Source organism: Triturus cristatus, chromosome 3_2, assembly GCF_964204655.1.
Source record: "Triturus cristatus chromosome 3_2, aTriCri1.1, whole genome shotgun sequence".
Classification (NCBI taxonomy): domain Eukaryota; kingdom Metazoa; phylum Chordata; class Amphibia; order Caudata; family Salamandridae; genus Triturus; species Triturus cristatus.
In genome coordinates this window covers 499425009-499449608 of record NC_140584.1, presented here as the reverse complement: position 1 = coordinate 499449608, position 24600 = coordinate 499425009, and the positions used below count along the sequence as shown (strand labels likewise).

The 24600-nt window shown below is 46.3% G+C and overlaps 1 protein-coding gene across 3 annotated transcripts in view; it reads left to right on the top strand.

Moving 5' to 3' along the window:
- The window catches only part of IRAG1 (inositol 1,4,5-triphosphate receptor associated 1), an 857666-nt gene that overhangs the window by 621281 nt on the left and 211785 nt on the right, over window positions 1-24600 (top strand). For all 3 annotated transcript variants that reach the window (XM_085648179.1, XM_085648178.1, XM_085648180.1), the window contains 2 exons: window positions 169-218; window positions 9765-10358. In XM_085648179.1, coding sequence (XP_085504305.1) covers window positions 169-218; window positions 9765-10358 — 644 coding nt within the window. The remainder of the gene's footprint in view (window positions 1-168; window positions 219-9764; window positions 10359-24600) is intronic.

Here is a 24600-nt window from a genome sequence, read left to right as displayed (position 1 = left end):
AATAAAAGTTCACATTGTGTAGCAATGTTTCAGTTTGCTGATGTTTACAAGAGGGAACACAGCGTCACGTACCTAGGAATGTAATGGGCTGACAGTAAGCTAGATGCTGCACCTGCTTTAATAAGTAGAATGACTGACCATTAATTCAAGCCATATTTGTAATTCTAGGTTTCGATACATCTTCAGCCAATGTTCCCGGTCCTCCATCTCCATCTCAGGTGAGAAAAGTAAACTTTCGAAATTATGTGATATTAGTCCTAGAAATATTTGTACTCACAAATAAGGACGAACTTCAATATTCATGTATTTATTCATTCACTGTCACGGATATGTCCTGTTTGATGAATCTCGCAGAAAATGATATTACATCCCCACATTCTACATAGGTTGATTCAGAAGTAAAGAAAGGAATTTGCCATGTGGTCTAAAAAAATGTCGAGGAAATGTTCTTCTTCCCAAAATAGGTTTGTGATTATTAAGGGGAAGGAGTAGTGTCGAGGGTCAGAGGAGCCTCGCCCTGTGAGTATCCCGCAGGCGGGGCTGAAGAGTTTCCCCTCTGAACGTCCCGCCCGTGGTTCAGTCGGGTGCAGTGTTAAGGCAGGAATGATGGCCGCCCGGGGAGCCATGGACGCGCCAGGGGTGTCTGTGGAGTGGACATTACAGAAGGTTCATGACAAGTGCGGCCATGCTCACAATGAACTGCAAGAACTGGCCCACAACTCTTCCAAAGTACTGTTATTTCTGTATTAAGCGGGTCGTGACTTTGCTTATCAGGGTGCAGGAAATATTTTCATCTCCGCCTAGTTTAAAAATAGACCCCCGTTAGTGCTGACAGAGCAGCGGGGGAGACAGACGATTTTTCCGATAGTTCCAAGAAAATTTATGCACAGACAAATGTGCATCACTGTGTAAATAGGATGAAACTGCCTTGTGCGCACACCTCCGATGCTTGGAGAAACTCTCTACCTGTTCAGGTAGAAAAACTGGCAAAGTAGTAGCCCACGAGGCACTTGAATAGCCACGTACCCTGCTGAGTGGATTTCTCTGTGCTTTGACACCTCCCTTCCGAAACCTGCACCTTTCTAGCCGTGAGCAAAAGCCTTTGCTAGGTGGAGGGGGGAATGACCGGAAGGAAGATGGCTCTGCTTGAGTACCATTGAGATGCTGCGTCTTGAGTCCCTTTACTGTTAACAGAAAAAATGATGTGGTGCCTACTGGGTACTGGCAAGGGTGGGACAAGATGTAGAAATTAATGTACTTAGCGCTTCCGAAACTATCTCTTTTAGAATGGATCTCGTTTAGTTTTTATATTTCTATGCCTCACGATTCTCTTTTACAACTTTGATACTGCTTTAAATTTCCTGGGGCATATTTACCAGACACGTTTTAATGCAGGGGCAAAGAGGGCTCTGGCCCAGGGCCCCAGCCTTTCAGGGGGCCCCCTGATACAGCCATCTCTGTTTGGCAGAGAGCCTTGCTCTGGTTACCTTTAATAATTCTCCAACAAATTATTTTGGAAGCTGTTTTCCTTTAATTTGTATTTAATGTGGGTGATGTGTGGGAGTCTATGGCAGACTTGTTTATGTTTCATGCAACATTCAGAGAAACATTTTTTAGAACAAAACAGGACCTCACATGTAAGAAATGAGAGTCACTAAGATCTTTTGCAGTAATATTAGTGTGCTGCTGCTGTCTTACAATATTGAAAACACACATCGCTATCCATAAATACTAGATTAAACACATTTAGAATTTAGACGAGTGTGCCTGTGCACTTAGTGACCTCGCCAATGAGGGCATAATAAAGCTAAAACTGGATAATAAATTCAAATCTGTTCCAAACAGGGGACCCCAAAATATGTTTGGCCCACAGCCCCCAAAATCCTTAAAATGTCCCCCCGATATTTACAAGGGCTTATCGCCACAGGAGCGTCACTTTTTATGATGTTCCTGTGCCGATAAACCCTTCGCCTTATGTACGCGGTGTAGTATTAATAAGGCCCCCTTTCACAATGCACTTAGTGTGAAAAGGGTGGGCAATAGGTGTTGCGGTGGGCGTTCCGCCTGCAACACGCATTGATTTTTACACTGCTCCCTATTTACAAGGGTGGCATAAATACGCGGCAGCGCCAAAATTAAGACTAAAAATAACTTGATCTCAACATGACGAAACAAGGAGAAATTATTAATTTCTCCTCGTTTTTGCTGTTTCCTTGTGTGCTGCATTGTGCAGCACACATAAAAACAGCAAATCACCATGAATGATTGTTTATGTGCAGGAAGAGAAACATTACTGCACATAATCAATCATTGCCTCAATGCTGGTGCAAGGAAGCTTGCGTTGGTGCTAGCCAGCTGAATTTAGCACCAGTGCTAGGGAAAACGCTAGGATCCGCTGTATCATTGTAAATATGGTGCATCCCTGCTTTTTCAGAATAGAGGAGCGCGGCGATAGCAATTTTAGCCTAACACTGTGCTCTGCCATTCTGTTGTAAATATGCCCCTCTGTGTTTTAACGGGACAGACTCAACTGTCGTCAATTGCCACCTAACCCCAAGCTCCATTCGTTCCCTCCAGCTCCATTCGTTCCTTCCAACCTGCTTTCTTGTCACTCCCACTGTGACATTCGTTTATTCCTTAATTCACAGCCGAAACATTTTCTACTTTTTCCTTTGCTTTTTTCTTACATCTCTCTCATTCCCTGCACATGGTGATCTCTAACTCTTACGCCCTCCTTGACACATGCTCCTGTTAGAATGGAACTGCCTCTGAACTAAGGGTGAGCGGAATTTGCGAAATTGCCTTTGGCAAAATATCTCGAAACGGCAAAAAATCTCCGCGAACACGTGAAATTTCGCGCGCTCGCGGAGATTTTGGGCTGATTAATGCGTTACTGAATTTGACCTTCAACTCGGGCACCTGCTTTATTTATATCTGTAAGTGCTTCCTGTTGAGGTTACATTTTTGTGACCGGAATATCGTGCCAGAAGGAATCCTGCCCTGCATATTTATCCAAGAAGATGCCACCGTTTTGTGCAATACCTCTACTCAACTGGAGTACTTTCTACTGGCTAATCAGTAAGTGCTACCTCGGTGGGTAAATGTATAGTGCTTTTCCTACACTACAGCTGCGTAAAGGGCCAGAAGAGTTTTCTCCAGCGACCATGTGTGTCTGTAACTTTTGCCACCGCGCCGATGGGCGCCGGGGTCCCTCGAGTGAGCTGTCCATCATAGTGGGGAAAGGGCGGGAAGACGTTGCACACCACTGGTGTGTGGGATGGGGCCAAACGGTGTGGCTTCTATGCAGTTCACATGCCTCTTGTTTATAAAGGGTCAGAGACCGACCAGAGCAGCAGATGAGGAGACAGAACCTCCTGGTGTCAGGAACTACCCGGGGATTGCGCTTGAGAAACTCATGGATGCACAGACCTCCATCAAGGATTACAGCAAATTGTTGACGGTAGATATGGGGAGAAAGCACATCTGCCTAGCCTCCACCGTGCTCACGAATCTTTTGTGCTGATTAATGCGTTACTGAATTTGACCTTCAACTCGGGCACCTGCTTTATTTATATCTGTAAGTGCTTCCTGTTGAGGTTTAATGACAGGAGCATCATGCCAGAATGAATCCTGCCCTGCATATTTCCGTTCCGCCGCGGATCGCAAAAGTTTTGACATTTTCGTGTTCCGCGCGGAACACGAAAATGTTGAAATTTCGCAATTTCCACGAGCGAAACGGAAATTGTCACCCACCCTTACTCTGAACCACTTATGGGTGCTGGACTGTAGTGCTGCTCCCGTTGCTTTGTGTTCTGCTCTGTGCTTGTAGTTGTTTGCCCCTTGAGTGCTTCATGCTTTCTTCTGACTATAACACTATAATGCTGTCACAGTCCATTCTTTTATTCTTTATCATAAAATATTTTTTCGATAACTTATTGTAACTAATAAACACTTTTCAAGTGTTGTTTTTTAAATACCACTATCTGAGACATATTAGAACAAAGGCAATACCATATAAACAATGGAAATTCTTGAGTAGGGACCAGTAAAACAAGACAACATCAACATGAGTTATCAATACTTTCACAGATAAGGAATGAGAGGAAAGAGTAGCAAAAGTAAGATAGTTTAAAATTGGAGGGTTACAACAGCAGCAAGTAAGAGTATATTACCTCAATACTTATTAGTAGTGTAATATTGAGAAGATGATGATTGGAAATGCCTAAATAAATACTAACCTTTGCCATGAGCAGCGTTGCATTCCATTCCATCGTTTTGCTCATCTGTGCCATTACAGAGGAGTACCAACCATGTGCAAATTAGTCCTGACCTCACCCCGAGACGAGCAGTTGAACTTGAACAGGTAGGTGGTGTCCTCTCTGCTAGGGAACACCAGTAGTTGCAAACATAGTTTGCATTTATTGGGTCTCTTAGGTGCCATGCAGTTTGAGTCCATGAAAAAGAGGACTCCTGTTCATGCACACCTGTACCACTTATGGTGACTGGGTAACTTTGATTCCATTACCTGGAATCAACTGGAATGCGACTATGGAAGAGAACAAACCATAAGCAAATGAGCCTTATCCCTATCCTCAAAGGAGCAGTCCAACTCCAACTGCTTGGCCACGTTCCCTATCCATAGTAATACAAGGACACGCAGATGGCTTTTAGCCCTATTGGGTGTCTTTGGTGAGGTGGAGCTATAGTTCCTAGATTCTGCAAGGCAACATCAGCAACTCTAGATGAGGTGTGCTTGAGTCCTTGAGCTCAGCAAGCTACATTACTCTAAATAGCAATCCATTCAGTGGCGTAGCTAGGCCAGTTGTGACCCACCTCACAGGAAGCAGTTAAGCTTCAACCACTAGGCCAAGTGCCCTCTGTGTGGGAACACAGGCACCCATTTGAAACCTACTTGCTATTTTAATACTGCTCTGGGAATGTATCATCTAAGTAACCAATGTTGGTCCACAAAGTAGGACAAGGTCGCCCGTATTGTATAATGCCCATTTCGTCTAATTAACCCTCGATCCACCTCACTGTGATCTGAAAATTATACGAATAACACATGGAAAATAAATTAGAGGAAACAGAAGAACAATCTAAAGTACGTGGAACTCTAGCAGACGTGTGATTGGACCTACAAAGTAAGGGTTTTAAGAGGGACTGACATCTAAAATGGATGGGCCCAGGGAATTCTCCGCAAGGAGGGTCGTAAACTGAACATTTGGACTTGTTCATTGGTCAGACTGATCCAGTATATAGTGACTGTTCAGAAGGTATGAGGTTTGTACCGAGGAATTCTTAAATAACATTAAAACAAAAAAGTGGGGTATTACAGCCCTCGTTGCCTTCATGTTTGATCAAAACAAACATGAATTCAGGGTCATGGGTAGTGAGAAATGGCGTTGAAGTTGTTCCTCACAAAATAAAACAGAGCATGAAAGTATATGTTAAGACTATTTAAAAAAAATGTAATTTCCATTGAGTTTAGAAACTAAGATATTGTTTGATGATAAACCTAACCATGGCAAAAAGTATCTAGTTTTCTTGATTATTCCTTTTCAATATATAAACATTTCATGTTATATAGTTGATTATATATATGCAAACACTCATCAACTCATCAGAGAGCATTCTTCAATAATTAGCCCCCTAACAAGTTGCCCCTTCACTCACTGTTAAGGAATAATTGCATATGGGAAATCATACCCATATAGCAAATCACACCCATACGGTTGAATCAATCAAGAAAGTAGTAACAAATAGTGATCAACCCAAACAAAGGCACTCCAATAGGAGGTGTTGAGCAATACCCATCCATTGAATGTTATAGGGCCAGTCACAGTATTAACCAGCATCGAATAATGATCATCAGCATCAGGTAAACTATCGTGGGGGGAAGACCCTGAAAACAGCTCGCACCGCATTAACATAAGAGTGGTGGGCCTACCTGAAGGGATCGAGGGGAACTGTATGCTTGCCTACTTAGAGACTTGGCTCAGAGATGAAGTGGCGCCTGAGGGGTTGGCCTTGTTCTAGGCCCTAGAGAGGGCCCACAGAGTGTCTGCATGGCCCCCTCTCCCTGGAGCTTCCCCGAGGCCAGTCGTAGCCCGGTTGCTGTCTATAATGACTGTGACTACCTATTGGCTCCGGCCCAGAGAAAGAGCGACATTATGGTGGAAAACAGTAAAGTCTGAATATTCCTAGGCTTCTATAGAGAGGTAGAACGACAACGATCCATGTTCATTGAAGCAAAATAGGAGCTTAGACAACTGGGTATCCAGTATGGGATGTTATTTCCACCTAGACTTCGATTGGTGACACCTGGGGGGCAAGATTCTTGCAAACACCTCAGGAATGGTGATCCTGGATTGAATAGCATCCCCAACCTGGCCCCAGCCAAGAACCTCAGTTTAGACGACTGCGTGGGCCCAGATTGAGCTAAAGGAACAAACTCTGCAAGGCTGCTGCTCCATCACAGGTGGAGGTGTGGCAGGAGAGACAGAGGATGATGGAAGCTGTGGCATCGATGAGTGGAACTGGCACCCTTCCTTCTTTGCCAGTGGGAGAGGCAATTGCTGAGGATTCAGACTCTGATTGCAGTTTGAGTGTCTCTGGGGTCTCAAGCATCGAACTGCCTAAAATAACTCCAGTGACATCAGATGAAATCCTGTGACACAATATTGATGATGGTAAAGTTATAGGGGCTGTGTATTAGTTTGATGTCTGATGTCCATCTTTATACCGCTGAATGAAGGGATGGTTACAAGCAATTCATTGAAGAGAACGCCGTCCTTGACCTGTCCCAATCCGGATTCCGAAGCAACCACAGCACAGAGACCGCCCGACTCGCTGTCACAGACGACATCTGCACCCTCCTGGACCAAGGCCACTCCGGACCCCTCATCCTACTCGACCTATCAGCGGCCTTCGACACCTTCTCCCACCGCACACTAGTCACCAGACTACGTGATGCAGGCATACAAGGAACAGCCGTGGACTGGATCCGAACATTCCTCACTGGAAGAAGCCAAAGGATCATACTCCCACCCTTCCTCTCCGACCCCACGAAAATCACCTGCGAAGTCCCACAGGGTTCATCACTGAGCCCCACCCTCTTCAACATCTACATGGCCCCCCTCGCAGCCACCGTCCGACACACTGCTTCAACATCGTATCCTATGCCGACGACACCCAGCTCATCCTCTCCCTCACCAAAGACACCACCACTGCCAAACTCAACTTCCAGAAAGGAATACAAGACATCGCAGTCTGGATGACCAACAGCTGCCTGAAGCTCAACGCCGAGAAGACAGAAGTCCTCGTCCTCTGTACCCCCCTTTCTGCATGGGACAGCACCAGGTGGCCGACTGCCCTCGGAAGTCCACCTACCCCCTCAGACCATGCGAGAACCTCGGCATCGTACTCAACTCATCACTCACCATCAACCGACAGGTCAACGCGGTCACCTCCAGCTGCTTCATCACCCTCCGCATCCTCCACAAGACCTTCAAGTGAATCCCCCCTGAGTCAAGGAAGACAGTCACCCACGCACTCATCACTAGCAGACTTGACTAAGGAAACGCTGGCATCAATAAATCCCTACTCCGAAATTCCAGACCATACAGAACACTCCCGCCAACATGAACACATCAGCCAACACCTATGAAGTCTCCACTGGCTCCCCGTGGAGAAAAGAGTCACACTCAAAATCCTCACTCATGCCTACAAATGCTTACACAACAACAGACCCAAATACCTCAACGACAGAATCAACTTCCACGTACCCAAAAGAAACATCCAATCTTCCAACCTCGCACTGACACTCCATGTTTTGGTAACATTCATTAGTGAAACTGAAAATAAAATGCCATTGTGGGACAAAAGAATAGTTTTGAGGTCGCCCAATTATCTTCTTTAAAAGACATTAATAATTCCCTTTTCAATATTCAGAGTGGCTAAATTGGAGAATATTTTTCCACCCACAGTAAAAGTGAGTGCATGGGGAGGATCTATATTAACTTATCATTGCCAGACATACGTTCCTAAGAGATACTCCCTTGTCCAAAAACCTTCAAGTCAATGCATCCGCCTTGAAGGAAAAATTGTGTTTAAAAACATTCCAGACCCGTTCACCTCCTCTATTGCTACTTCATCCTTCAAAAACATAACTACGTGAAGAGAGGGTTACCCAGGTAGAAAATATGCTGAACAACTAACCTTCACCCTGCATTTCCTGAGTGGCTGCCATTAGTTGCTACTCTTTCATCCTCCAACCATGTAGACCCATTGGTCATTTTCATGCAGCCCTTGCTGATTCCATACTGACCCTCTTTGAGCATCTCTTGTGTCACTGTCATCTCCACGAGCCAAGCCAGCTTAATGGAGTGAAGCAGCACTCCACAACAGTTCCCATAAGAGGCAGGATCACTGACAGAATATTGGAAACAAAAATATCATGTGGACTGAATATCATGGCAGAAATATCGACGAGCAAAATATCGAGAAGGTGAGTACAAATAAGTAAGTATAGATTTACTATTCTTAACTGCAGATCTACGTACCTTGAAGATATGTATATCATCAAGGTACATTTGTGGAGATACATATGTGGAGTTATATAGTGTAAAACTTTGCTTACCTATAGAAACTTACCTCTACCATCTGTTTGTCTTTGATATTCTTGACACAATATTTTGTCCCTCGAAATTTTTGTTTATGATATTCTGACTAAATGCCAAGAGGCATCGGGGAAAGATTTCACATCCCCAGGAGCAGGGAAGTGGTTGAAGCCAGGGAAGACAGACGGAGGCCAAACTACTCAATCCTGCGAAAGATGACAATAGAAGGTAATTCATTTCACCTAGTCCTGAACCCACTATGTTGAGTCCCAGTCAGGACACAAATTGATTGTAAGATACTAACTGTGGTCCACAGAGTGTTGTAGAAAAGAGGGCCTAGGTATCTCAAAAGACCACCACGTGTCAAAGGATTAGTACTCTGCCACTCACAAACGGTAAGTGTTTCCTACCACAGTAAGAAAAGTCTGAGATGCTGGCATGTCTTCTGCTCTGGAACGTACTCCTGACTGCTGAAGAAAACCATCGACAGTCAGGAACCTCTAAAACATAACCCTTCATGACAGGCCTTTCTGGGTTTAGCCGTTCCCACTATTCCTCTTAACTGACCGGTCGGGAAACAGCCCAATACTACATGTGGTGCTATATACCAACAACAGCACTAGAACTAATAGTAGAAAAAAATTGATAGAATAGAGAACCACTTTTAAGGCCACTGTTTGACTGATGGTACATTCAGTTGTAAAACTTTTAATAAAAAATATGTTTAGCCTCAAAAAACGTAAATGCATTTCATTATTGCGGCTGTTGATTTACAACTGGAAGTGTGTAAGTCGCAGGTCACTGTTTCACGCACAAATATTTGGGTTCTCGCAAAATTAGCTCAATATTTTCCAGAAATTTCAGACCTCCGTCTGGTAGAGATTAATAAAATACTCCAGCATCTAGAGTGAAAATCATGCCGTAACAGGAGCGTTTTCTTCTCTTATTTGGATATTAAGCTACAGAAAATAGGATCCAAAAGATAAACAGGGTAAGGTAGCTATAAACAGTGCACTTTTTGCTTACTACTTCCCATTTAGTAATAATTTGTTTTCTTAATAGCACTTGTCACCACCGTTTTGCCGGTTTGCAGCGCTGAAGATGTTTCTTCTTTATTTTGACTTGCTCTTTATTTCCTTTTAGATTGCTACAAATGGACTAACGGATCGAAAGCAGAATGATTACAGAAAAGTTTCTCAAGGAAGGCTGACTCCACGTACCCCTCAATTCCTTACCTCAAAAGAGACCCTATCAGAGCACAAGGAAAACTTTGATCCACTGAAACAGAAGGCGAATTCCCTAAAAACCTCAATGACTAATAAGGAGAGCTTCAAAACGGCTTTAGCTGATAACACCTCTGTTTCTGAAAAGGACCCGGGAAAATCAATAGCAAACAAATTGAAGGAAATTGACTCGCCAGTGGCAAACCATCCACCGGGAAAAGGTTTTGGGATGGTCAATCTAAATTCCAAATGTGCACCAAGGGATCAGCCTGCACCCAAAATGGAATGTAAAGCGGAAATAAAAACATTCACAACCCGCCCCCCCCTCTTGAGGGCTCTCTCGTGGGATAGTTCAGAACCTGGGCAAAAGGAGTCTATTTCTGAATCTGACGAGAAAGAGGAGGACAACTGTTCACCTTTGGACACATTTAGCAATAAACTAGCCAATATACCAGTGTTTAAAGACTTTCACGTTCAACCAGTTCGCCTGCAGAAACTATCTAAGCTAAGAGAGGTATGTTTCTTTCACTATCATGTAACCTGTGGATACCCTCTCAGGTGATTTGTCGCACTATTTAAATCCACTGATTGATTGGCGGATTGATTGAACTTATAATGCATTATGTGTATTTCTAACGTACTATGTGAAGTTTTGTGTTTGTGTCTTGTGTGATCTAGCACGTGTCCTCTGTAAGTCCATGAAGGCTCATAGGAGGGTTGAAGATAGTCAATGACTATGCAAATGCTTACGGTTAATATCTGTGTAATGTAAGTTTATCTCAGCGTGATATCCTGGAAATTTGGCAAGGGCTTTCTCCCTGGTGGACTCCTGTGAACATTCCTGATCCAGCAGATGTAATCTAGGTATTAATATGATTTTGACCGAGCTTTCTGGACTTTACATGTGTAATTAATTTGTCTTACACCTGTAAATTTTCATTCAGATATGTTGGTTCAAAACGTGTGGCTCAGATTTAATAACACATCGTGTCACAAAAGTGAAGCAAACAAGTGCAAAGTTTTGTGTTGGGATTTACTACCCAACTCAAACAGTAATGTACTTTTGAAGGGTCCCCAAAGTAATGCAAAGTTCCACAATGTTCTACCTTGTGTCAAGGAGGCAATCCATGGATGGATGATACATAATCTTTCTCATGCAACCACCAATAGATTTTGATACAAATACCTATATTCTAACATTCATAGACAGTGATTTGTGCCACAACCTTTGCCTCTTTGAAGACTACATAATTAGGAGAAATGTTTTAATTTTCCTTATTTTACCCACTTTGCGTATGTGCTGCGTTTATTGCACACCTGCAAAGTGGGAAAAGTCTTAAAGAAACGTTTTTTACTGGAAGATTCCTGTTAAATCAAGCACCCTTGGCGTGGTCTTCCCCCAAACTTTTTGCCTTTACTCCTGTTTCCTGAATCTGTTGGCTTTAGGACTTTATACACTTTACCACTGCTGACCAGTGCTAAAACACTTGTGCTCTCTCTCTAATGCTTGGTAGAATTGGACTACACCTAATTAGCACATTTAGTTTACATGTAAGTCCCTAGTAAATTGGAGCCACGTGTGCCCAACACCTGCAAATTAAATGCTACTAGTGGACCTGCAGCACTCATTGTGCCATCCACTGAATTAGCCTTTTAAAACACGTCTCAGACCTACCACTGTAGCGTGTAGTGCAATTCTAAACTGCTATTTCGACCTGGCAACAGAAACATTTTGCCAGGCCTAAACCTTCCTTTTTTAATACATATGTCACCCCTAGAGTAGGCCTTAAAGGCAGGGTGTGTTGAATTTATAAAGTAGGACATGTGGGTTTAAGTTTTACGTGTCCTGGTGGAGAAAAACCCATAAAGTCATTTTTAGGTCCCGCCTAGGCAGAGTGCATGCGCTGTCTCTCCGAGACATCTAGTTATCTGTAGAGCGAGGGTAATCCCACCTGCCGCTTGCCTCCTGCTTGCAATTGGCTTCACTGTGACTTCCCGCCTCCCTATTGGTTGTTGGTCCGATGCATCACTTCAGTTTTTATCGGAAGCAGCACCGACCAACTACAGTTATTTTGCGCTGTAGGGCTTTGTCCGTTTCCTTCAGGGACTACTTGGGCTTTTTTTTTTTTTAATCGCCATGGCTCCCGCTTCATGGGCCGTGGCGATTTAAAAAAACAGTTGCTTCCCATATTTTGGAGATTCATACATGTTTTATACAGCACCTAATACCGCACTGCCGCAGTTTTCGGCACTTTATATGACCGGTGCTACTAATACTAACTTTAATGCTACCAAGTTTAGCAAACACGGAATCAGTCTTGCCGGACCTCAAACTGATGGCCTACAGATCGCTGCACTTCCATCCTGCCACCTTGGAAACAGATGTGTGCAAGGCTGGCAGATGTATGCACTAAAGTGGGTCAATACAAGTTTGCTCCATACAGCTATTTGGAATGAATAAAGTACGAGTAATGTAGCATGCGACGTGTACTAACAGAATGGGGAAAGATATGGCATCCCCATCTCAGCCCGGCATCTTTTGAACATTATGTTGGAGCTGCATGCCCCAGGCTCCCCAGCGCCATAGTGTAGAGATTGGCATTTTAATTTTACCAGGGAGAGAGCAGCGCACTCCAACTGGTAGCGAAGTACAGGTGGCCGCGCGGGCACAACGTGCACCCCGCCCCGAGCCTGCACCTTGTTTTACACGATTGCTCGGTACATCTGTGCACACGCTGCACCAAAGCTACCGGCAGCTTCAGTCTTCCTGAATCCCAGAGAGTCTCCGGACCCCTAATGCGTGTTTAAGGGACATAGTTTGCCAAGCTGGGGGTTGGTAAGAGGGGAGGGTAGCCTGTGTAAAAGGTTTGTGGTGATACTTACACCTAGAGGTTTGCTAATCGCATGCTGGCGGGGAATGGGGGATAAAGGGCTTCCACCTCAAGATGCAGAGATTGAAAACATGCATTATGGAATGGGTAATTGACCAGGCATGGGTTTTAACCCTTCTTTCAATGCCGTGGTTGTATCATACCGCGCAGGGAACTTAGGCTGTCAGTTATCAGAGACGCAATTACAGGCATGCAAAGAAACTCACTACAAGGTTAGAAAATCGCATTGAAGTGTCTACCCCACAGTTTTAGGCACTATATAATTTCCTGATCCAACACAAACATCGTAAAACTGACAGCAAGCAGCTGATTTCACAGCGTCTTCTGTGGCATGCTTTCATCGGTTCGGCAGCAGTACTTTCCTTTACAGAGACGAGTCTGTTGACGCCCAAAACCTGTGGCTCCTGCTTAAAGTGTGCCTTTACTTTCCCGACTGCTCGAACCCTGAGCGCCTTGTATCATACGGGTATAAAGATAATCTCTGAAAAATGAAGTTAGTTCAATTTAACATGGTGCAAGGTTTTAATCTAAAATCTAGGTACAGCATAAAGGACATGATTATTACCCGTAGAGCTCTTCCTTTAAAGTTTTTTGTAGGGCGGTGTATTTTTTTATTTTTGAGTAATCTCGCCTAATCTAGGAGTTTATAAACCACAGCAATCATCCAAAAGGGGTCCTTGTGTTAAGGATCACAGACAAGACTGAAACAGGGCCTCCAAAAACACAAGCTTCTGCAATGCAATAGGTCTCGCATTTTAGAAACTTTGACCTATTGGTATTGTAACTGACAATGCCTTTTATTATTGCAGGTTTTTAAAATACATAAATAAAAGGCATTGCCATTTACAATGCCACTAGCTCAAAATCTCGCAATTGCGAGACCTATTGCATTGCAAATTCTTGTTAACTACTGTAAGGCTTATTGCTCGCATTTACTAACACTGGGTTACCCTATTACATTTAATAAGTGATAACATTTAGATTGAGAGCAGACAGAAATATGTTGTTTCCACTCAAATGAATTATAATTTAAAATCTCCTTTAATGGTAAAGTTGAATTTTAAGTGAGATTTCTGAAAGAGCCACTTTTAGAAAGTTTGCAATTTTTTGTCCTACCCATTTGTGCCTTCTGCCAGTGTCCTTGGTCACATAATCATGAATGGCTGTGCTGTTGGGGTTTGTGTATTCCTCCTAGATCGTGATACAAAAGGGGACTAATTGTGGGTAGGATGGGTCATCCAGCCAGGTTGTCTGAGGGCGCATCCGTTCCCTTCTCCACTTACACTTCAAAGGTCTTGCCTCCAACACACACAGAGGAACCTGACACTATTTCTTTTGACACCCCAGACTTTTTGGAGCCTTGATGGGGGAAGGGAAGAACTTTCTTGAACCAGATGTGAAGGTAGTATAGAGAATACCCCCACTTCAAAGGCTGTCACCAAATATAAATATTGGGCCTCCTGAGCCATTCTTGAACAATGTTCCCTCTAATAATTTTTTTTTGTGTGCAGAAAGGGAGTTTTTGTTTACAACTCCAAGTAAGTTTGCACTTTTATGGGGTGATTGGAAGAATTAATGCTTGGTAAATTTGCGATTAATTGGTGCTGCCTAGTATATTTTAAAGCATATATGTCCACTTTATTTATACACAGAGCATGTGTAACCCTGCTCCACCACCTGTTATAGTGATTGAAACACCTGCCCTGCCTTGGAATACCTACCAACCAGGTATTGTGGATAGAGACATTGAAATATGAGATCTGCGTTACACAGGTCTCTCTCTGAGATACCTTTGGGCATGCATTGCACCATGTAAGAAGCATCCTGTCCAGAATACCTCCCATCACTTAATGGGTCACAGAAGGATTGTCTTCTGTATTTCCTTCACTTTCTCCCATGTCCTCTCTTTCTCACTCTACTGGTTATGCCCTCTAACGTCTCTCTCCTTTTGTCTCTCAGCTCATTATTAGTTTTCTTTCTTCTACAGGTCCTAGTGCATATATATATTTCTCCCACCCACACTCTGCTTCTCTATCACTCTGTCTTTCTCTTACTTATGCTCACTCCACCATTTTAACTCAGTATCTTACTAGAACACTTATTTACATGCTAGCCCAGACCCTATTTCTCAGTCCTAACATTTTCAATCATGTTATTGCTCTTTGTTTATTCACAAACTCTTTCTGTCTCCAAAAGTGACTCTCTTGCTCAGAAACTCTGTCTGTTGTGTTCGCTCTCACACCTTCACTATAGCCTTATAGCCTGCCGTAGCGGGCTATACCGGCTATTAAAGGCCCGCTCCTGCGTTAAAGGCCCGAGCCAAAGGCGAGGGACTTTAACAAGGGACGAGACTTTAACAGCCGGTATAGCCCTGCTATGAAGGCCTATAAGGCTATTAAAACATTCTGCCACTAAAGGGCAGAATGTTCTAACAAATAAAACAAAGGCTTCTCGAAGCTCAAGGGGATTTAAATCCCCTCGAGCTCCGAGAGGACTTTGTAAAACATTGGAATGTTGCTCTGCAGGCCTTCAATTGAGCTCCCAACATTCCAATGTTCAAATTTTTCTTCCTCCCTTTCTGTCACTTCCTGGGAAGTGGTCAGACAAAAGTGCGTAAACATGTAAATAAATGATAGACATTATACGAACACGAAGAAATGTGACATTATGACATTTAAACTTTGCACAGTATACAATGCAAAGATTAAACTGCTTAACATCAAATATCCTAGCTTGTCCTCCAGACAAAAGCTACGTGCAAGTGAATTAGAACTTGCAGATACAAATACTATATAGGATGCTGGTAGGAAGCTGGTGTCTTTAAAAAAAGGTGAAAAGAGAGAAATGTCAAGCAGGCTGTAATTTGTTTCTAGCGCCTAAACACAGTGCACGGAGTGAGAGGAGCAACAAACCCTGGTTTTAATGTCAGAATAAGCAACTTCATTGAATGAAAACTAAGCGAAGGAAAAGCAACATGCATTATGCAGTGCAATTCTGTGCACTTTAAATACTTTACGAGCCAGATTCTGTCCATCCATAACAAGGTTTTGTTAGTCCTCTCTATATACAGAGTGCCCTGGGGCCACCATGACTGTAATGGCGCAACAATAAACATGCATAAGTGCAGGCAGGAGGAATGGATGGGTCTGTAACAGAGTAACGTGAGCAGCTTAGTAGCATCTTATTGCTCAAAACAGAACAAGACACATTGGGCAACATGTACAGAGATAGGAAAGCACAAGGACAACCGAGAACAATAAAGGGTGTTCCCTTAGTATCCTATTTGACTATGTATTGGTTCTCCATATAGCTTATGAACAGCCATTCTATGCGATTTTTCTGACAGGGGATGACTTTGACCTGCGTTCCTCAAATGGCTCCTTGCACGTTGAGAAATGACAGTGTGTGCGCGCAGGAGCGCATAAAGGGAGTATAGCTCTTGAGTACACTCCTGGACCTTTGGACATTACAAAAGGAGGACTGCCTTATCCCCGCAGGACTGCCCTGCTGCTACCAGAGGAATTCCCTAATTTATTACTGTTTGTGTGCTGCATAAATACATCACAAAGTTAAGCCTGACTGGTTTATGCCAAGCTATCGGGCGGTTACGCACAGGTTAATTTAGTGACTTTTGCAGTTCACCATGACAAGTATTGTGTTTGTTGCCTGGGTGGGGCTTCCACCCCTCTCAACTAATAACCCGATCTCTACAGTTCCACTTCCAATACAAAACCTATGCCTCAGCGAACAAACACACCCTGTCACTATTGTGCCAGGGTGTGTCCTTTGGTGGATGGCGGGCAAAAGTGTGCCAGCACTGGGGAGTCAGAAAAATGCACCATGTCTCAGTTGATATGGTTTCTTTTTAGGTCTCATCTGGCCTTAGCAGCGCGCATGCGTTACTCTCTCCATGCGAGGGCTTCTTGGAATCGATACGATTCCAGAAGCCGTGTCTGAGCTCCGCCTGCTTTTCTGATTGGTGTGCGATGTTTGTTGACAGTATATTCCTAATAAACTTTGTTGATTGTGCCGCAGGGTTTTTAACCCCTCCTGGTTGCCACCCTGTCCGTTTTATGCCATGCCCAGCAGGATTGGATCTTTTGCTGGCGGCGGGAGACGGTGGGTTTAATATTGACTTGCTGCACTTTTTTTTAAAACTATTGCTTGTGTTTGCATGGGGAATGCATTGTATGCTATTTTGTTACGCTACTTTGTATTTATACGCTTATTGCATTGTACGCTAGTTGTACGCTAGTTTGTTACTATATGCTTGTTTATTTTTGTGGCGAATCAATTAACTTTCGTCGCCAATCGACCGACTTTCCTCACTCATTCAGCTTTTTGTCTCACATCGAATTTTTTTTTTGTTGTTACAAATGAATCCTCCCTTGTCACAGCATGAATATTTTTCGTCACACATCAGTTGAGTTGGTGCAAATCAATTCGTATAAAAAACAATTAAAGACAGAAATGAGTTGATCGGTGATAACTGTGTAGTGCATTGTTTTTTTATTGTAGGGAAGGTTGTTAAAAAGGGTCGATGTGCGCACGTTTTACCTTTGGACTTGACGAGAGATGCGCGTGCAGAGCACAGCACACATTGACATATGCTTACTGCGCTACCCTAGATGGGTGCACAAATCAGAGCTTGGATATCGGGGTGCCTCAGGGCTCTGATGCACATTTAAACACACAGGGGTGTGCAGACACCAGGACCGAAAACGTGACCCGTACAATTCCCTTCAGTGTGAAGTGTTCACTTGCACACAATTGAAAGAGATAATATATAGACCCATGCACGTTCCTTTATGGGACCAGGTGAGCGTTCTGCGGAGGGGTGTACATGGACTGTCACAACTCATGTTTTTGGAGCGCGCCCCCCGGACAAGAGAGTGGGACAGCTGCCCCATGACGCGCTCTGACAAAAGAGCGTAGTGCCGTGATATAAGCGAGCAGCAGACCCCCCCGCACACCCCTTTCAGGGAACATTAACACATTAAGAAATGACATTGCAGAACTCCGAAAAATCAATCGGAGTGAGCAGAAATCTCTGCAGGCGCATACGGCACGCCATCTGTGCCTGCGCTTTAGGGAAATCTGTCATCCGCTCATAGGCCTAAACCACTCTATCCCCAAGGGGGAGGCGGCCTGCGATAAGTATGCACAAAGCCAGGGTTACAAGCGGTCTTTGAGCTTCCAGAAGCGAGCTTAGGAGCACCGCCCTACCCCCTCCACACACATACACACACATACACACACACAGAACCCACAAAAACACACAGACAAGAAAACACAGGCACGCACACAAATAACACACAAGGAATACTCATGAAAACACAGAAGAAACACACTCACACAGAAACAAGCATTGAAAAAGCAGTAGGTCTCGCCTTTGATTAAGTTAAAGCCATTTGCTTTGCTAATGATATTGTATAGCAAAGCAAATGGCTTTAACTTAATGAAAGGCAAGACCTATTGCATTTTTAATGCTTGTTTGTCTCTGTCCCTTTGATGCAATGCGGCGCAGCAACTTTTATTGTTGCACTGATTGTATCAAATATCAGTAAATCTGGCCCGTATGTTCACCGTGAGCAGGGTGAATATAACTGTGATACCTAGACTTACGGTAGTTGTTTACTCACTCTTCTATTTTTATATTAGAGTAAAACGAAAGGAGACATTCACAATGATATGTCACACAGCTCATCCCCCCTTACAGCTCATAAAGAGTTTCCATCCCAGAACATCAGTAATGTCCACAGTTTTTCAGGCCGCCTGCGGACCCTGCGGCTGCAAGAGTTAATAAGGAGAGAGAGACTCTCTGCAAGGATATGGAATTATGGGAGAACTAGTTTAGTATTCATCAGGGAATGTCTGCGGCCTGGAAGAGTAAGGATTGGATGGAACTGAAACTTTAGCAGGCTTTAGCAGACTGAGCTCAGAGGAAGCCATTAATGCACACAGGAGACAGAAATATGACGAAAATTATATACAGTACAAGAACCAATGGAAGGCCAATAAAAGCAGAAGAACAATAGACTAACTACCATATAGGGAAGATTGTATCTCATGTGGAAAAGGATATGATTAGTCTGCAGTCAAAAGAGATCATATTAGTGCAAAGAATAGTTATTCACACAAACCCCCTCCAGGCGGCGAGTAGTCCCGCCCCGCTCCCCTTGCCCGTTTTGACCAACTGCGTGCTTTTACCTTAAATCACTACTGTCAACTTCCTTGGGTGCCTGAAAAGGTCGCAGTTTATTCATCAAACATAACTTTATACATTTCAATCGTTCATGGCCATATAGGCATTTATTGTCCATGTTATTTATTTCCTTCTAATGCTCCTTAAACTTTTCTTGCAATGTGGAACCCAACCTCCTCAATAACCTGGGAGGGGAGGGGCCCCTTATCTGGGCTTCTGATTCACAGGTCTAGGCTTCAGCTTGCTACCGATTTGGAGGGTGTCCGCCTGGACCTGCCCGGGCTGCAAGTGCCGTCCCGCTCGCCCTGTCACCCTTTCGCGGGCCCTCCCTTCTCCCAGGGGTCCCTGCCGTGTGGCATCCCAAGGACCGTACTTGAGCATCTACTCTACCTTTCCTGAGGCTGAGTCCTTTCCATCTTCTCCCTCTGGACCCCTGCCATGAGGCATCCCAAGGGTCCTGCGGGAGCATCACATCTAATCTTTCTATGGCGGCACGCCACCCCTTGGCTCCCTCAGTGCCCCTGCCATGAGGCATCCCAAGGACACTGTGAGAAGCTTCCATCTACCTTCTAGTAAGTTTTCTCTTTTTACTAATTTTGTTGAGTTTGCCACAATCCCTCTCCCCTTGCGGCTGCGACGCCCGTATCTTAGGTGTGGGTGGGTGGGATTCTTCTTCCTATAGCGAGGGGGGGAAGTATGTGCTTACCCGGGCCATTGGCTTCCTTTTATCCCCCCTCACCCTTGCTAACTCGACCCCTGATTGGGAGGGGGCTTGCCTAGCCTGAGGGGGCCAATCCTGGCCCCCGCCGGCCTAGCCCGCATGCAAATGGGGGCGGTGGAGGGCATTCGGACGGCGTTTTACCGAAGCCCCCATCGGGTCCGACTTTGCCTACCGGGCCCGGGTTCAAACTCCCTCCAGGTGCGAGTCGTCCCGCCCCGCTCCCCATGCCCGTTTTGACCAACTGCGCGCTTTTACCTTAAATCACCACTGACATCTTTCTTGGGTGCCTGAAAAGGTCGCAATTTATTCATCAAACATAACTTTATACATTTCAATCGTTCATGGTCATATAGGCATTTATTGTCCATGTTATTTATTTCCTTCTAATGCTCCTTAGACTTTTCTTGCATTGTGGAACCCAGCCTCCTCAATAACCTGGGAGGGGAGGGGCCCCTTTTCTGGGCTTCCGATTCACAGGTCTAGGCTTCAGCTTGCTACCGATTTGGAGGATGTCCGTCTGGACCTGCCCAGGCCGCAAGTGTCGTCACGCTCGCCCTGTCACCCTTTCGTGGGCCCTCCCTTCTCCCAGGGGTCTCTGCTGCGTAGCATCCCGAGGACCGTACTTGAGCATCTACTCTACCTTTCTTGAGGCTGAGCCCATGCCATCTTCTCCCTCTGTACCCCTGCCGTGAGGCATCCCAAGGTTCCTGTGGGAGCATTACATCTACTCTTTCTATGGCGGCACGCCACCGCTTGGCTCCCTCAGTGGCCCTGCCGTGAGGCATCCCAAGGACACTGTGAGAGCCTTCCATCTACCTTCTAGTAAGTTTTCTCTTTTTATTAATTTTGTTGAGTTTGTTCCGCCACGCTCTCTACGGTTTCTCGATCGGAGGGAGATCCCCCCCTACCCCGGCCTCCCCTTCATTTCATTGGAAGCCCCCCTGCTCTAGTACTCCCACAATGTTCAGTAGAAACATGTCCATACCCACCCCTGTGAGGTGTACCCCATCTTCCAGGTGGTACCCCGGGGACCTCAGATTTATGAAACCGTTCCTCACGAACCCCCATCCATTGGCCTTGCATACTTTGGCCATGGTGATGTTAAGTTTCCGTCTGGATTTCTCCACTGCCACAGGTCCATTGCCCCCGCCAGGCTTTTCGCACTATGATCTCTGAAAAGATTACTTCTGAGGGGCATATCAGGCGTGCCAAAGCCGTGAGGCTTCTCTGCATCTCTTCCAGTAGTGCCCACTGACCCAGTGCTGCCAAGTCATTGCCACCCAGGTGGACCACTACTGCGTTCGGTCTACCACCATGTTGTAATGCTTCCCTCACTGCAGGTAGCAGTTGTTCCCACTTCATTTTTGTGCGTCCCCGCCATTCTATTTCCATCTCCCGCAGCCGTAGTCCACTCGTAGTTGCATCTGGCTGGTGCCCATCGTTGGGCCCACGTCACGTAGGAGTGTCCTATGATCCACACCTTCTTCCGCGAAGTGTTCTGACCTAGAAAAAGGGGGCGGGAGAAGCCGGGATCAGTACATCGTTGGGCGTATGTAGCGCTTAAATGCGCCGGACTCCCAGCGCCCTATCCCCTTGATCAACTCACTTTCAAAACCTAGCCCCGCTGCTGTGGTGGCTGCTCCTATTCTAAAAGAGTGTGATCCATATTCATGCGCGGGGAGCCCCATTGCCTCCAGGGTTTTTCTCATCACTGCTATGAACTGAAAGCGACTAAGAAAGGACCCATCCTTGTGTTTGAACAGCGGCCCATTGTCTTCTTCCCTGTCTCCCAGGTGTTCTAGCATGAGGCACACAGGGCAGCAGGTTGCGTCCCTAATGCAGTGTATCCTGGTCCATTTCCCTTTGCCTGCCTGGTCTGTCTTGGACCGCTGCAGCAGTATGTCCATGCAGCCTTTTTGCACTTCTACGCCTCCTCTGTGTATGCATGCTGTTCATGGGTCCACCACTGATGGGGCTACCAATTCGCTGACCCTGTAAGCCCCGAAGAATGCCATTGTGAAGGCTGCCCGGAATAATGCTTCCTCTTGCTTTGAGGAGCATATCCCTGCCAAAACCCCCAGCATCCCGCGCAATATGCTGAAATGGATAGGGCGCCTTAAGTCCTTTTTTGCCTGCTGTATCCTACCCCAGACCTTCATGGCCAGTCTGCATCTGAAAGCCTTGGTTGGGTCTTCCCGCCCTGCCAATTTTGATTAATATGCCACTGCGTTTAGGTGTGCCTGGGTCCAGGTTTTCTTCTTCCCTGCCATGAACGCCCACTCAATGAAGTCTAGGACCTCCTCCTACGTGGCCCACTGTCCCCTTTCTAGCCCTGTTGTGCCCTTGAATGTTTCCTAGTGCTCACTATACTGGGTGCTTGTCTTTGGGGCCAGTGCATTGTTCAGTAGGGACTTCAACCCAGTTCCACCCATGACCATGCTTCCTCTGGCATTGGGGTCATCCATATGTCTGTGTCTGGGGCAAACTGCCTGAATTATTTCCACTGAAAACGAGAAATGGCATCTGCAACTGAGTTGTCTACTCCCAGAATGTGCCTCACCCTAAGCGCAATGTTGCCCTTTACCTGGCAGCCAACCATCCTCCGCAGCAGGGTCGATACCACTGGGCAGTGTGCAGATCCTGTGTTAATCGCTTGTACTACTACGTGATTGTCAGACCATAGCGTAATCTGTCTATTTGCCAGCTGTGGGGCCCAGATGTGGAATACTACCACTATGGGGAACAATTCTAGTACGGATATGTTCGCTGTTAGCCCAGCGTAGTGCCATGCTGCTGGCCATTCCCCTGCTGCCCATGCAGTCCCTAGGATGGCCCCAAAACCATACCCCCCAGTGTACAGCTCCAGTTCGCTTGCTTGCACCCAAGGTTCTCGCCATATCAGGGTGCTGTTGAAGTCTGCCAAGAAACTTTCCCATTGCCCCAGGTCTTCTTTCACCCCTTGCGTGATGCGGATCCTGTGGTGCTTTTGTGTCATACCCCTAGTGAGCCATGCTAATCGCCGTGCGAATGTGCGCCCCGCGGGGATCACTCGGGTGGCAAAGTTCAGTTTTCCCAGCAGCTGCTGTATTTCCCCCAGTGTTGCCTTTCTTTGGTGCCTCAACCTCCTTACATTGTCCAGTAGCCCGGCTACCTTTTCCGGCGGCAGCTTGCATGTCCCGGCTACTGAGTCCAACTCTATTCCCAGAAAAGCCAGTTTAGTAGTGGGACCTTCTGTTTTGTCCTGCGCTAGTGGGATTCCCAACTCTTGGGCCAATTTTATGAACTTGTTTAGGAGCTCGACGCAATCCTCTGTGCCTGCTCTCCCAATGAACAGGAAGTCATCTAAGTAGTGGACACGCCCACCCTTTGGTGCGCGCTTTCCCAATTTCCACTCCAGAAAAATACTGAACGCCTCGAATTGTGCTCATGATATCGAGCACCCCATGGGTAAGCATTTTTCATAGTAGTAATTTCCTTCTAACTAAAAGCCTAACAGGCGGTAGCTGTCTGGGTGCACTGGCAACAGTCTGAAAGCTGACTCTATGTCTGATTTTGCCATTAGGGCCCCCTTCCCTTCCTGCCTAATCAGGTCCACCGCATAGTCTACAGAAGCGTAGGCCACCCTGCAAGCCCCCTGTTCCAACCAGTCATTAATTGACTCTCCCTTGGGCCCCTTCCTTGATTTGCTGGTCCATCCAGCTTCGTCCCTTCAGCGCCACCAGGGCCCTGGTTTGCTCCAGCATGGCCTGTAGGTCATCGTCCAAGTCTTTTCCTGATCCTTCGCTGCGTCTTTTCTGGCCTTTCTTTGGTGTTGTTGGCTTTTCCTGGGACTCTCTGAACTGAGCGGGAGCTGTGTCTTCCTCCCAGTGATCTCTTTCTGCTGGGCATCCTTGTTGCATGCCCGCCGAAGCCCACATGCCCTAGGCGCAGTGCCTGCGCTGCCCTAGTTCAGCTATCCTTTTCTGGCAAGGCTTCCTCGCCTTCTTTTCCTTAACTGCGGAGGGAATTGCTCTCTTTGCTGCTTCTGCCCGTCTTTCCGTGGCCCCCAGGCCCAGTGTGCCCCTAACAAGCACCCGAGGGGCTGGTCCCCGCCCGGCAGACAGTCAAGTTAGTTTCCAGTTTTCCCTCCTGTGTATCCACGCTTTGCTCTTAATCGCGCTCTCAGTGCCTGTCCCTTTAAGCGAGGCTAGCACTCCTTTGGCTGGCACCGCTCCCTGGCTATGACTCCGAGTGAATGGAGCATGCAGTGCTCCCGAGTCCCGACGCGAGGAGCCATTCGGCTGCCCCCCGCTGTCCTTGCTGCCCAGGAGAGTGCGCGTGGACTCTACACAGAGTTTGCAGGAACAACGAAGGCGGGGGTGGAGGCTCTGATCACGCTGCCCCAGCTGGTTAAAGGTGAGCCCACACTTTTCAGCGGGGTTGCCGGCTCCGGGGAATGCACGCCGAGCTCAGTTGCCGCCACACAGAAGGCGGGGGTGGGGGCTAGGTACACGCTGCCCCCGCCGCACACCAGCCGTTGGAAGGTGAGGGAGGTGTAGGCTCCGGTCCCCACTGCTGCAGATAGTTCGGAAGTGTAGGCTCTTTCCACGCCGCGTCTACCAACCCCGGCTGCCCGCTGGGGATGGCTCCGCTCACGCTGCCCCAATTTCCTGCTGACCGCTGCTGCAGGTGTTGGCAAAGCCCGAGGCCCAGTGACTCTCTGTCCCATTGCAAAAGGGCGCAAATTCAGCAGGCCGTCTTCTGGTCCGTGATTGTCCTCTGCAGGGCCACCAGCCAGCCGACGATTCTTCTTCTTCCTATACCGGGGGAAGTATGTGCTTACTTGGGCCGTTGGCCCCCTTTTATCCCCCCTCGCCCTAGCTAGCTTTCCCCCTGATTGGGGGGGGCTCGCCTAATCTGAGGGGGCCAATCCTGGCCCCCGCCGGCCTAGCCGCATGCA